Genomic DNA, 13,203 nt, shown 5'->3' with positions numbered 1-13,203 from the left:
CGCCCCTCGCGAGCCAGCCTGGTGAGGCCGCTCCCGAGGAGGTCTTGTGTCGTCCGCCTCACGAGGCTTGGCCCCTCGCGAGGGTCTTGAGTGTTTGCTGGTGAAGATGGATCGTACAGGGCTGCTGGTGGAGCCACGCCATGGGCCGCAGGTAGGCAAGTCTGGGGACCCCCATTCCCAGGACGCCGACAGTAGACCCCGGGCCCAAGGCGCGCTCGGACTTGGCTTCGAGGCGAAGCCAAAGGGCAAGTGCGGAGCGCCGCGAGCCCCAACAGCCTGCGGCCTTGGTCGACGCGTGGCGATTGATTGGACATGGGTGTCTCCGCTTCCCCACGCTGCCTCGGCAACTGCTCGACTGACAAAAGGCTGGTGCGGGCTACGCTTGCCTTCATTGCTTTCCTTTGCCTTGCTCTAGATCCCCTTTCTCGCTCCTTGCTAGCAGCGACCCCCATGGCGCCTATTCGAAGGTTCTCGGCTGCAGAGAAAGGGAAAAAACCCCCGCGATGAGCCCGGGCCGCTTCCGCCAAAGAAGAGGCCGAGCCACCGTCGCGACATGGTCGTGAGGCCAAAGGTGTCGAGGCCTTGGTACGAGCGGCCTCCTCCCGGGTACCCGCTGCCTCTGTACGCCCAAGCTGAGGGCTCCGGAAGAGGAGGCGACGAGCGCCACCACCCGCACCGGGGCCGTGGTCGCCGCGTCGTGGTGACGCATGCTGTCGCCCCAGGAGTCCACGCCGCGGACTCCTCGTGCGAACTCGTGATGTGGGCAGCGATGCCCCCGCGCACTGGATCCGCTTCCCGCAGTTCTTCTCCGTCGAGATGCCGCCGAGGGGACCCCTGGAGCTTTGGCTGCAACACGCCGACTGCGACGCCCCGGCGACTGGAGCGGAGGTCGAAACTGTCTCCCCAGGCAAAATCTTCATGACCCGCGGCTGGGACGAGGTTGCCCGGGTCTGCCGCGCGGAAGGCGCCCTCGCCATCCACTTCAGGTACGACGGCGCCTCCATGATGTTCTTCAAGGTCTTCAACGTGGAAGGCTGCCGCTTGGAGTGCTGCCCCGGAGGGGGTCGTCGGACAGTGCAACGGCCAGCGCCGGGCGCACTGTTGGCTTCTCCAGCGGCTCCTCCAGCAGCAGCGGTGGCGCCTGGGAGTCCAGCGACTCTCCCGAGCCTTGCGAGACCCCGGAGATGAGCGATGACAGCTATGTGCCCCCAAGCTCTCGCCGGGCCCGGAGCAAGGCCGCAGCGTCCGGCCGCCGCCGTCGCTGATCTGGATGCGCTTGCCGCCGGCCTTCCGTGGCCCACTGTTGTTGATGGCGTCGGCTGCGCTGGCGTGTGTAGATAGGGTTCCTAGGAACTCCCCTCTCTTGTTCCCTGCGAGGAATCGAAACAGACCCCGTGGGTATGTGTAAAGGATCTGTAATGTCTTTTGTTCATATTATCCTTATTATGAAAATTGGCGAGCGCATGTCTCGTTTCGGCTCAGTCCCCCCTTTCGAACCCCACGACAGCTTGGTGCTCTACGCCGACAGGCCCCGGTCCCCAGGCAGGCTGCAGCCGTTGCTGGTATGCCAGGTCGCGATGCCGTGGTCAAGGCGAGGAGGTGAGTGGCCCGAGGTCCAGTAAGAGCTCCTGAGGCGCGTTGCTCAAGATTTCCCCCTTAGCGCTCAAGCAACCACCGAGAGGCAGGAAAGGGCGGCGATGTTGCCGCAACAAGGCTGCCACAGGTGAGGGTCTTATGCTGTAGCGCTGGGTCGATCGAAGCGCGAGACTTATCTTGGCATTCTTGAGCTGGCTCCTTGTGTCGCGCCAGACTCGTGCGTCGATCGCTGTAGGGTAGCTAGGTTAGGCCCATGAAATCCTCCCCCTCTTCTCCACGCTCTTCCGTGTGCTCTGCGTCCTCAGGTCCTGGCCCTCGAGCGAGCTTAGCTGCCACTGGTATGCTAGGTCGCGATGCCGTGGTCAAGGCCAGGGGGTGAGGGCTGGAGAGCCAATAAGAGCTCCTGAGTCGCGATGCTCAGGACCCCCCCTTTTAACGCGCAAGTGAATCACATGGGAGAAGAGGGAGCCCGCGGTACCGCCCGCTGTCGTTCTCGGGAGGTTCCTGTAGGTCAGCATGAGGAGAAACACAGATTACCACGATGATTGCCGGTCTGCCGCAGGTCGTTCTGCGAGAAGATGAAGGCACTGAGGGCCTGGTGAGGTGACGTGCGCGGGCGTGCCGCGAGCCAGAGCTCGACCGCTTAGATTTGTCGACGTTGTAGGGACAGACCCGAGCACAGGCGCCGTGCCGGAGTGTGTAGCTCCCGTGGCAGGTGACAATCAAGTAGGTGATAACCATAGATAGATTATGCATGGAAAGCGAACGAGATTAGGTAAACGCAAGATCGATACATACCACTGGGCTGTACCCGAGCGGCTTGGGGATGGTGCAGCCCGATGGGCGCCCCCAGCAGAGTAAGCTAAAGATGTAAAAGGATACATGCCACAGGGACAGACCCACACGGCCTGGGAATGATGCAGCCCGAGGGGCGCTCCCAGCTAAATAAACTCGGAAGATGTCACCTGGTTCCGTTGTTGAAGGGGTGTTGGGGCAGCTGAAGATGCGTGGTGAAGGGGTTGCTCCTCACGAGCCACCGGGACCCTGAGCCTCGGGAGGCTCCGGGGGTCCAGGCGGTTCCTTGAGGACCGTCTCCATCTCCGTCAGGACTGCGTGATTCCTGGCCTGCTGAGCCGCCAGGATGCTCTGCAGGTTGCGCTGGAAGGCGAACGCCACGCTCAGCAGGCCAAGTGGCATGCGGACGTAGCTGTGAGGTGGGCCCTCGCAACATCCCACGCGCGAAGGCCAAAAAAGCTCCTGAGATGCGGCCCTGTTGGGCCCTGGGATGTCGACGCAGACGCGCAACCCGTCATCCTCGCCTGGATGGGGTGCCGCGCGTCAGGTGAGCGGCGGTCGCCGCGCATGGCTCTTGCATCCCGCAGTTCCTGAGTGGTCTTGGCAATGAACTCCTGAGCGTTGGGCGCTCCTCGCCTGGTGTCCTCCTGAGGGAAACGTTCTGCGAAGCACGCCTCCATGTGGTGCCCGAGCGCCTCCCTCCTGATGTTGGCTAGGTCTGAGGCCCTCCAGAAGACAGCCCCTGAGCCCTGCCTGAGGAGGGCGCCAGGCGCGCCTTCCTATGCAAGGGAGGGAGGTGCCCCAGGCGCAGGCGCCGATCCTGACGTGGCTCCACTTGAGGCGCCGCTCCCCTGAGGCCCTGTGCGGAGTAGCCGCTTCTTCTTCTTGGGGACGACTTCAGGAGGGTATTGCGCCGCATTGTTGTCGGGGTCTTCGATTGATGCAGCTTGGAAGGCGCGCTCGAGGGAGCACACCGCATCTCTTTCTTCGCAGGGGACTGTGATGATCCTGTTGGGGAACGTAGCGGAAATTCAAAATTTTCTACGCATCACCAAGATCAATCTATGGAGTAATCTAGCAACGAGGGGAAGGGGAGTGCATCTACATACCCTTGTAGATTGCGATGCGGAAGCGTGGCAAGAACGCGGATGAAGGAGTCGTACTCGTAGCGATTCAGATCGCGGTTGATTCCGATCTAAGCGCCGAACCACGGCGCCTCCGTGTTCAACACACGTGCAGCCCGGTGACGTCTCCCACGCCTTGATCCAGCAAGGAGAGAGGGAGAGGTTGGGGAAGACTCCGTCCAGCAGCAGCACGACGGCGTGGTGGTGATGGAGGAGCGTGGCAATCTTGCAGGGCTTCGCCAAGCACCGCAGGAGAGGAGGAAGACATGGAAGAGAGGGAGGGCTGCGCCAGAACTTGGGTTACTGCTGCCCTCCCACCCCCCACATATATATAGGGGCAAGGGAGAGGGGGGCCGGCCCCCTCAGATCCAATCTGAGGAGGGGGCGGCGGCCAGGGGGGTTGCCTTGCCCCCCAAGGCAAGGGGGGCGCATCCCCTTAGGGTTTCCCCAAACCCCCAGGCGCATGTGCCCTGGGAGGGAAGGCGCCCAGCCCACTAAGGGGCTGGTCCCTCTCCACATGCAGCCCATAGGGCCCTCCGGGGCTGGTGGCCCCTCCCGGTGGACCCCCGGAACCCTCCGGTGGTCCCGGTACATTACCGGTGACGCCCGAAACTCTTTCGGTGGCCAAAACGAGACTTCCCATATATAAATCTTTACCTCCGGACCATTCCGGAACTCCTCGTGACGTCCGGAATCTCATCCGGGACTCCGAAAAACATTCGGTAACCACGTATATCTATTCCCTATAACCCTAGCATCATCGAACCTTAAGTGTGTAGACCCTACGGGTTCGGGAACCATGCAGACATGACCGAGACGTTCTCCGGTCAATAACCAACAGCGGGATCTGGATACCCATGTTGGCTCCCACATGTTCCACGATGATCTCATCGGATGAACCATGATGTGGGGGATTCAATCAATCCCGTATACAATTCCCTTTGTCAATTGATATGTTACTTGCCCGAGATTCGATCGTCGGTATCCCGATACCTTGTTCAATCTCGTTACCGGCAAGTCTCTTTACTCGTTCCGTAACACATCATCCCGTGATCAACTCCTTGGTCACATTGTGCACATTATGATGATGTCCTACCGAGTGGGCCCAGAGATACCTCTCCGTTTACACGGAGTGACAAATCCCAGTCTCGATTCGTGCCAACCCAACAGAAACTTTCGGAGATACCTGTAGTGCACCTTTATAGCCACCCAGTTACATTATGACGTTTGGTACACCCAAAGCATTCCTACGGTATCCGGGAGTTGCACAATCTCATGGTCTAAGGAAATGATACTTGACATTAGAAAAGCTCTTAGCAAACGAGCTACACGATCTTGTGCTAGTCTTAGGATTGGGTCTTGTCCATCACATCATTCTCCTAATGATGTGATCCTGTTATCAACGACATCCAATGTCCATGGTCAGGAAACCGTAACCATCTATTGATCAACGAGCTAGTCAACTAGAGGCTTACTAGGGACATGGTGTTGTCTATGTATGCACACATGTATCTGAGTTTCCTATCAATACAATTCTAGCATGGATAATAAATGATTATCATGAACAAGGAAATATAATAATAACCAATTTATTATTGCCTCTAGGGCATATTTCCAACAGTCTCCCACTTGCACTAGAGTCAATAATCTAGTTCACATCACCATGTGATTAACACTCACAGGTCACATCACCATGTGACCAACATCCAAAGAGTTTACTAGAGTCAACAATCTAGTTCACATCACTATGTGATTAACACTCAATGAGTTCTAGTTTGATCATGTTATGCTTGTGAGAGAGGTTATTAGTCAACGGGTCTGAACCTTTCAGATCCGTGTGTGCTTTACGAATATCTATGTCATCTTGTGGATGCTACCACGCGCTACTTGGAGCCATTTCAAATAACTGCTCTACTATATGAATCCGGTTTACTACTCAGAGTCATCCGGATTAGTGTCAAAGTTCGCATCGACGTAACCCTTTACGACGAACTCCTGTTCACCTCCATAATCGAGAAAATTCCTTAGTCCACTAGATACTAAGGATAAGTTCGACCGCTGTCATGTGATCCATTCTCGGATCACTATTGTACCCCTTGACCAACTCATGGCAAGGCACACTTCATGTGCGGTACACAGCACAGCATACTGTAGAGCCTACGTCTAAAGCATAGGGGACGACCTTCGTCCTTTCTCTCTCTTCTGCCGTGGTCAAGCTTTGAGTCTTACTCAACTTCACACCTTATAACTCAGGTAAGAACTCCTTCTTTGACTGATCTATTTTGAACTCTTTCAAAATCATGTCAAGGTGTGCGTTCTTTGAAAGTATCATCAGGCGTCTTGATCTATCTCTATAGATCTTGATGCCCAATATGTAAGCAGCTTTATCCAGGTCTTCCCTTGAAAAACTCCTTTCAAACAACCCTTTATGCTTTCCAGAAATTTTACATCATTTCGGATCACAATATGTCATTCACATATACTTATCAGAAATGTTGTACGCTCCCACTCACTTTATTGTAAATACAAGTTTCTAACAAACTTTGTATAAACCCAAAAACTTTGATCACTCCATCAAAGCGTATATTCTGACTCCGAGATGCTTGCTCTAGTCCATGGAAGGATCGCTGGAGCTAGCATACCTTTTAGCATCCTTAGGATCGACAAAACCTTTCTGATTGTATCACATACAACCTTTCCTTACGAAAACTGGTAAGGAAACTTGTTTTGACATCCATCTGCGAGATTTCACAAATGCAGCTAATGCTAACATGATTTCGACGGACTTAAGCATCGCTACGGATGAGAGAACCTCATCGTAGTCAACTCTTTGAACTTGTGAAAATACTCTTTGCCACAAGTCGAGCTTCATAGACGGTAACATTACCGTCCACGTCCGTCTTCTTCTTAAAGATCCATTTATCTCAATGGCTTGCCGATCATCGGGCAAGTTCACCAAAGTCCATGCTTTGTTCTGATAAATGGATCCTATCTCGGATTTCATGGCTTCTAACCATTTGTCGGAATGTGGGCCCACCATCGCTTCTCCATAGCTCGTAGGTTCAGTATTGTCTAACAACATGATATCTAAGACAGGATTACCGTACCACTCAGGAGTAGTACATATCCTTGTCGACCTACGAGGTTTGGTAGTGACTTGATCCGAAGTTTCATGATCACTATCATAAGCTTCCACTTCAATTGGTGTAGGTGCCACAGGAACAACTTCCTGTGCCCTGCTACACACTAGTTGAAGTGACGGTTCAATAACCTTATCAAGTCTCCACCATCCTCCCACTCAATTCTTTCGAGAGAAACTTTTCCTCGAGAAAGGACTCGTTTCTAGAAGCAATTACTTTTGCTTCCAGATCTGAAATAGGAGGTATACCCAACTGTTTTGGGTATTCTATGAAGATGCATTTATCCGCTTTGGGTTCGAGCTTATCAGCCTGAAACCTCTTTCACATAAGCGTCGCAGCCCCAAACTTTTAAGAAACGACAACTTAGGTTTCTCTAAACGATGTCGTCTCAACGGAATTGCGTGGTGCCCCTTTTAAAGTGAATGCGGTTGTCTCTAATGCCTAACCCATAAACGATAGTGGTAATTTGATAAGAGACATCATGGTATGCACCATATCCAATAGGGTGCAGTTATGATGTTCGGACACACCATCACACTATGGTGCTCCAAGCGGTATTAGTCGTGAAACAATTTCCACAATTTCTTAATTGTGTGCCAAACTCGTAACTCAGGTATCTCTATGATCATATCATAGACATTTTATCCTCTTGTCACGACGATCTTCAACTTCACTCTGAAATTACTTGAACCTTTCAATAATTCAGACTTGTGTTTCATCAAGTAAATACACTCAGCATCTAGTCAAATCATCTGTGAAGTAAGAACATATCGATATCCACTGCGTGCCTCAGCACTCATTAGACTGCACACATCAAATGTATTACTTCCAACAAGTTGCTCTCTTGTTCCATCTTACTGAAAACGAGGCCTTTCAGTCATCTTGCCCATGTGGTATGATTTGCATGTCTCAAGTGATTCAAAATCAAGTGAGTCCAAACGATCCATCTGCATGGAGTTTCTTCATGCATATATACCAATAGACATGGTTCGCATGTCTCAATCTTTTCAAAAACGAGTGAGTCCAAAGATCCATCTACATGGAGCTTCTTCATGCGTTCTATACCAATATGACTCAAATGGCAGTGCCACAAGTATGTGGTACTATCATTACTATTTTATATCTTTTGGCATGAACATGTGTATCACTGCGATCGAGATTCATTTTAGGTGCAAGACCATCGAAGGTATTATTCAAATAAACAGAGTAACCATTATTCTCCTTAAATGAATAACCGTATTGCGATAAACATAATCCAATCATGTTTATGCTCAACGCAAACACCAAATAACAATTATTTAGGTTTAATACCAATCTCGATGGTAGAGGGAGCATGCGATGCTTGATCACATCAACCTTGGAAACACTTCCAATACATATCGTCATCTCACCTTTAGCTAGTCTCCGTTTATTCCGCAGCTTTTATTTCGAGTTACTAACACTTAGCAACCGAACCGGTATCTAATACCCTGGTGCTACTAGGAGTACTAGTAAAGTACACATTCATATAATGTATATCCAATATACTTCTGTCGACCTTGCCTGCCTTCTCATCTACCAAGTATCTAGGGTAGTTCTGCTTCAGTGACCGTTCCCCTCATTACAGAAGCACTTAGTCTCGGGTTTGGGTTCAACCTTGGGATTCTTCACTAGAGCAGCAAATGATTTGCTGTTTCATGAAGTATCCCTTTTGCCCTTGCCCTTCTAGAAACAAGTGGTTTTACTAATCATCAACAATTGATGCTCCTTCTTGATTTCTACTTTCGCGGTGTCATACATCGCGAGTTGCTCAAGGATCATCATGTCTATTCCTGATATGTTATAGTTCATCACGAAGCTCTAATAGCTTGGTGGCAGTGACTATGGAGAACCATCACTATCTCATCTGGAAGATTAACTCCCACTCGATTCAAGCGATTGCCGTACTCAGACAATCTGAGCACATGCTCAACGATTGAGCTTTTCTCCCTCAGTTTGCAGGCTTAAGAAACTTGTCAGAGGTCTCATACCTCTTGACATGGGCACTAGTCTGAAATCCCAATTTCAGTCTTCGGAACATCTCATATGTTCTGCGACGTTTCAAAACCGTCTTTGGTGCCACAATTCTAAACCGTTAGCAATACGCACTGAACTATCACGTAGTCATCAAAACGTGTATGTCAGATGTTTCGTAACATCTACAGACGATGCTCGAGGTTCAGCACACCGAGCGGTGCATTAAGGACATAAGCCTTCTGTGCAGCAATGAGGAAAATCCTCAGTTTACGGACCCAGTCCGCATAATTGCTACTACCAACTTTCAACTAAATTTTCTCTAGGAACATATCTTAAACAGTAGAACTAAAGCGTAAGCTATGACATAATTTGCAAAGACCTTTTGACTATGTTCATGATAATTGAGTTCATCTGATTAATGAACTCCCACTCAGATAGACATCCCTCTAGTCATCTAAGTGATACATGATCCGAGTCAAACTAGGCCGTGTCCGATCATCACGTGAGACGGACTAGTCATCATCGGTGAACATCTCCATGTTGATCGCATCTACTATACGACTCATGTTCGACCTTTCGATCTCTCGTGTTCCGAGGCCATGTCTGTACATGCTAGGCTCGTCAAGTCAACCTAAGTGTTTCGCATGTGTTCCGAGGCCATGTCTGTACATGCTAGGCTCGTCAACACCCGCTGTATTCGAATGTTAGAATCTATCACACCCGATCATCACGTGGTGCTTCGAAACAACGAACCTTCGCAACGGTGCACAGTTAGGGGGAACACGTCTCTTGAAATTTTATTGAGGGATCATCTTATTTATGCTACCGTCGTTCTAAGCAAATAAGATGTAAACATGATAAACATCACATGCAAATCATAAAGTGACGTGATATGGCCAATATCATCCTGCGCCTTTGATCTCCATCTTCGAGGCGCGGCATGATCACCTTCGTCACCGGCATGACACCATGATCTCCATCATCATGATCTCCATCATTGTGTCTTCATGAAGTTGTCTCGCCAACTATAACTTCTACTACTATGGCTAACGGTTAGCAATAAAGTAAAGTAATTACATGGCGTTTTCATTGACACGCAGGTCATACAATAAATTAAGACAACTCCTATGGCTCCTACCGGTTGTCATACTCATCGACATGCAAGTCGTGATTCCTATTACAAGAACATGATAAATCTCATACATCACATATATCATTCATCACATCCTTTTGGCCATATCACATCACATAGCATACCCTGCAAAAACAAGTTAGACGTCCTCTAATTGTTGTTGCATGTTTTACGTGGCTGCTATGGGATTCTAGCAAGAACGTTTCTTACCTACGCAAAAGCCACAACGTGATATGCCAATTTCTATTTACCCTTCATAAGGACCCTTTTCATCGAATCCGATCCGACTAAAGTGGGAGAGACAGACACCCGCTAGCCACCTTATGCAACTAGTGCATGCCAGTCGATGGAACCTGTCTCACGTAAGTGTACGTGTAAGGTCGGTCCGGGCCGCTTCATCCCACGATGCCGCCGAATCAAGATAAGACTAGTAACGGCAAGTAAATTGACAAAATCGACGCCCACAACTACTTTGTGTTCTACTCGTGCATAGAAACTACGCATAGACCTAGCTCATGATGCCACTGTTGGGGAACGTAGCGGAAATTCAAAATTTTCTACGCATCACCAAGATCAATCTATGGAGTAATCTAGCAATGAGGGGAAGGGGAGTGCATCTACATACCCTTGTAGATCGCGATGCGGAAGCGTTGCAAGAACGCGGATGAAGGAGTCGTACTCATAGCGATTCAAATCGCGGTTGATTCCGATCTAAGCGCCGAACCACGGCGCCTCCGCGTTCAACACACGTGCAGCCCGGTGACGTCTCTCACGCCTTGATCCAGCAAGGAGAGAGGGAGAGGTTGGGAAAGACTCCATCCAGTAGCAGCACGGCGGCGTGGTGGTGATGGAGGAGCGTGGCAATCTTGCAGGGCTTCGCCAAGCACCGCAGGAGAGGAGGAAGACATGGAAGAGAGGGAGAGCTGTGCCAGAACTTGGGTTACTGCTGCCCTCCCACCCCCCACATATATATAGGGGCAAGGGAGAGGGGGGCCGGCCCCCTCAGATCCAATCTGAGGAGGGGGCGGCGGCCAGGGGGGTTGCCTTGCCCCCCAAGGCAAGGGGGGTGCCTCCCCTTAGGGTTTCCCCACACCCCCAGGCGCATGGGCCCTGGGAGGGAAGGCGCCCAGCGCACTAAGGGGATGGTCCCTCTCCACATACAGCCCATAGGGCCCTCCGGGGCTGGTGGCCCCTCCCGGTGGACCCCCAGAACCCTCCGGTGGTCCCGGTACATTACCGGTGACGCCTGAAACTCTTCCGGTGGCCAAAACGGGACTTCCCATATATAAATCTTTACCTCCGGACCATTCCGGAACTCCTCGTGACATCCGGGATCTCATCCAGGACTCCAAACAACATTCGGTAACCACGTATATCTATTCCCTATAACCCTAGCGTCATCGAACCTTAAGTGTGTAGACCCTACGAGTTCGGGAACCATGCAGACATGACCGAGACGTTCTCCGGTCAATAACCAACAGCGGGATCTGGATACCCATGTTGGCTCCCACATGTTCCACGATGATCTCATCAGATGAACCACGATGTGGGGGATTCAATCAATCCCGTATACAATTCCCTTTGTCAATCGGTATGTTACTTGCCCGAGATTCGATCGTCGGTATCCCGATACCTTGTTCAATCTCGTTACTGGCAAGTCTCTTTACTCGTTCCGTAACACATCATCCCGTGATCAACTCCTTGGTCACATTGTGCACATTATGATGATGTCCTACCGAGTGGGCCCAGAGATACCTCTCCGTTTACACGGAGTGACAAATCCCAGTCTCGATTCGTGCCAACCCAACAGACACTTTCGGAGATACCTGTAGTGCACCTTTATAGCCACCCAGTTACATTGTGACGTTTGGTACACCCAAAGCATTCCTACGGTATCCGGGAGTTGCACAATCTCATGGTCTAAGGAAATGATACTTGACATTAGAAAAGCTCTTAGCAAACGAACTACACGATCTTGTGCTAGGCTTAGGATTGGGTCTTGTCCATCACATCATTCTCCTAATGATGTGATCCCGTTATCAACGACATCCAATGTCCATGGTCAGGAAACCGTAACCATGTATTGATCAACGAGCTAGTCAACTAGAGGCTTACTAGGGACATGGTGTTGTCTATGTATCCACACATGTATGTGAGTTTCCTATCAATACAATTCTAGCATGGATAATAAATGATTATCATAAACAAGGAAATATAATAATAACCAATTTATTATTGCCTCTAGGGCATATTTCCAACAGATCCCGCCGCTCCCTGGCATCTTGAGGACATTGTAGCCGTGGTGTGTCACCGCCATGAACTTGGCCAGGGCCGGATACTCGAGGATGGCGTTGTACGACAGACGGATGTGGGCAACGTCGAAGTCGATGAGCTCGGTGCGGTAGTTGTCGTGCTGTCCGAAGGTGACAGGGAGGCGGACCTACCCTATGGGGGTTGTGGGGCCGTTGGTTACTCCTGAGAAAGGCTTGGTAGGCTGAAGCTGATCGTATGGCACTTGAAGGTTGTCGAACATCTCGACAGACAAGACGTTAAGCCCTGCGCCGCCGTCGATGAGGGTCTTGGTGACTCGCACGTTGCTGATGACGGGTGAGCAAAGCATCGGGAGGGCGCCAGCGGTGGCCGCGCACTTGAGTTGGTTTGTTGAGCTGAAAGTGATTGCGCACTTGGACCACCTGAGCGGGTGCGTGGCCTCGAGCCTGGGGAGGACTGCATTCACCTCGCGAGCAAACTGCTTGAAGATGCGCTGAGAGGCTGGGGCCTGAGCTCCGCCCAAGATGCAGGCGATAGCGCGCGGCTCTTGGAAGCCCCCAGCCCCTCGTCCTGATGGTGGTCGTCGTTCCTTATTGGTGGTGGCGGCGGCGGAGGAAGGCCAGCGTTGCCCTGGGGGCGGTCCTCGTGAGGCTGACCCCTCCAAGCGCCCTCACGAGGTTGGTCCTGCCAGCGGTCCTCACGAGGTCGGTCGCGCCACTCCTGGCAGGGGCCGCAGTCGTCCCAGCGTCCTCCGCCACGTCCTCCTCCTCGGCCGTAGCCCAGGTCGTTGCGCTCGGGGCGTCGACCGAGGCGTCCGTCTCGAATGGCCCTGAGCTCTTGACAATCATTGGTGTTGTGGCTGTGGAGATTGTGGAAGGCGCAGAATGGACGGCTGCTCTTGGACGACTCGGGAAGGTCCCGTCCGTGCTTCGTGTCTGGCTCCGCCGCGAGCACGGCTACTCCCTTGCGCTTCACATCCTTGGCCTTGGCCTTCTTCTCCTCGGGGTCAGCACCTGGTAGCTCGAGGAGGGAAAGGCGCCCTTCCTCAGCACTTGCGCACTTGGTCGCCAGCTTGAACAGCTCCAAGGTCGTCCACAGCTCCTCGTGGATGGCGAGCTCCTCCTTCATCTTGACATCGCGGACGCCGTCA

General features: G+C 51.8%; 1 protein-coding gene across 1 annotated transcript in view; it reads left to right on the top strand.

Moving 5' to 3' along the window:
- The first annotated feature begins 816 nt into the window (after positions 1 to 816).
- The window catches only part of LOC109785987 (uncharacterized), a 135,123-nt gene continuing 122,736 nt past the window's right edge, over positions 817 to 13,203 (top strand). Inside the window, exon 1 of the mRNA XM_040398207.3 lies at positions 817 to 986. Coding sequence (XP_040254141.3) covers positions 817 to 986 — 170 coding nt within the window. The remainder of the gene's footprint in view (positions 987 to 13,203) is intronic.

The sequence above is a fragment of the Aegilops tauschii genome, chromosome 1, assembly GCF_002575655.3.
Source record: "Aegilops tauschii subsp. strangulata cultivar AL8/78 chromosome 1, Aet v6.0, whole genome shotgun sequence".
NCBI classification, from domain to species: Eukaryota; Viridiplantae; Streptophyta; class Magnoliopsida; order Poales; family Poaceae; genus Aegilops; species Aegilops tauschii.
Note: the sequence above shows the minus strand (reverse complement) of the source record. Positions and strands in the feature narration are given on the sequence as shown.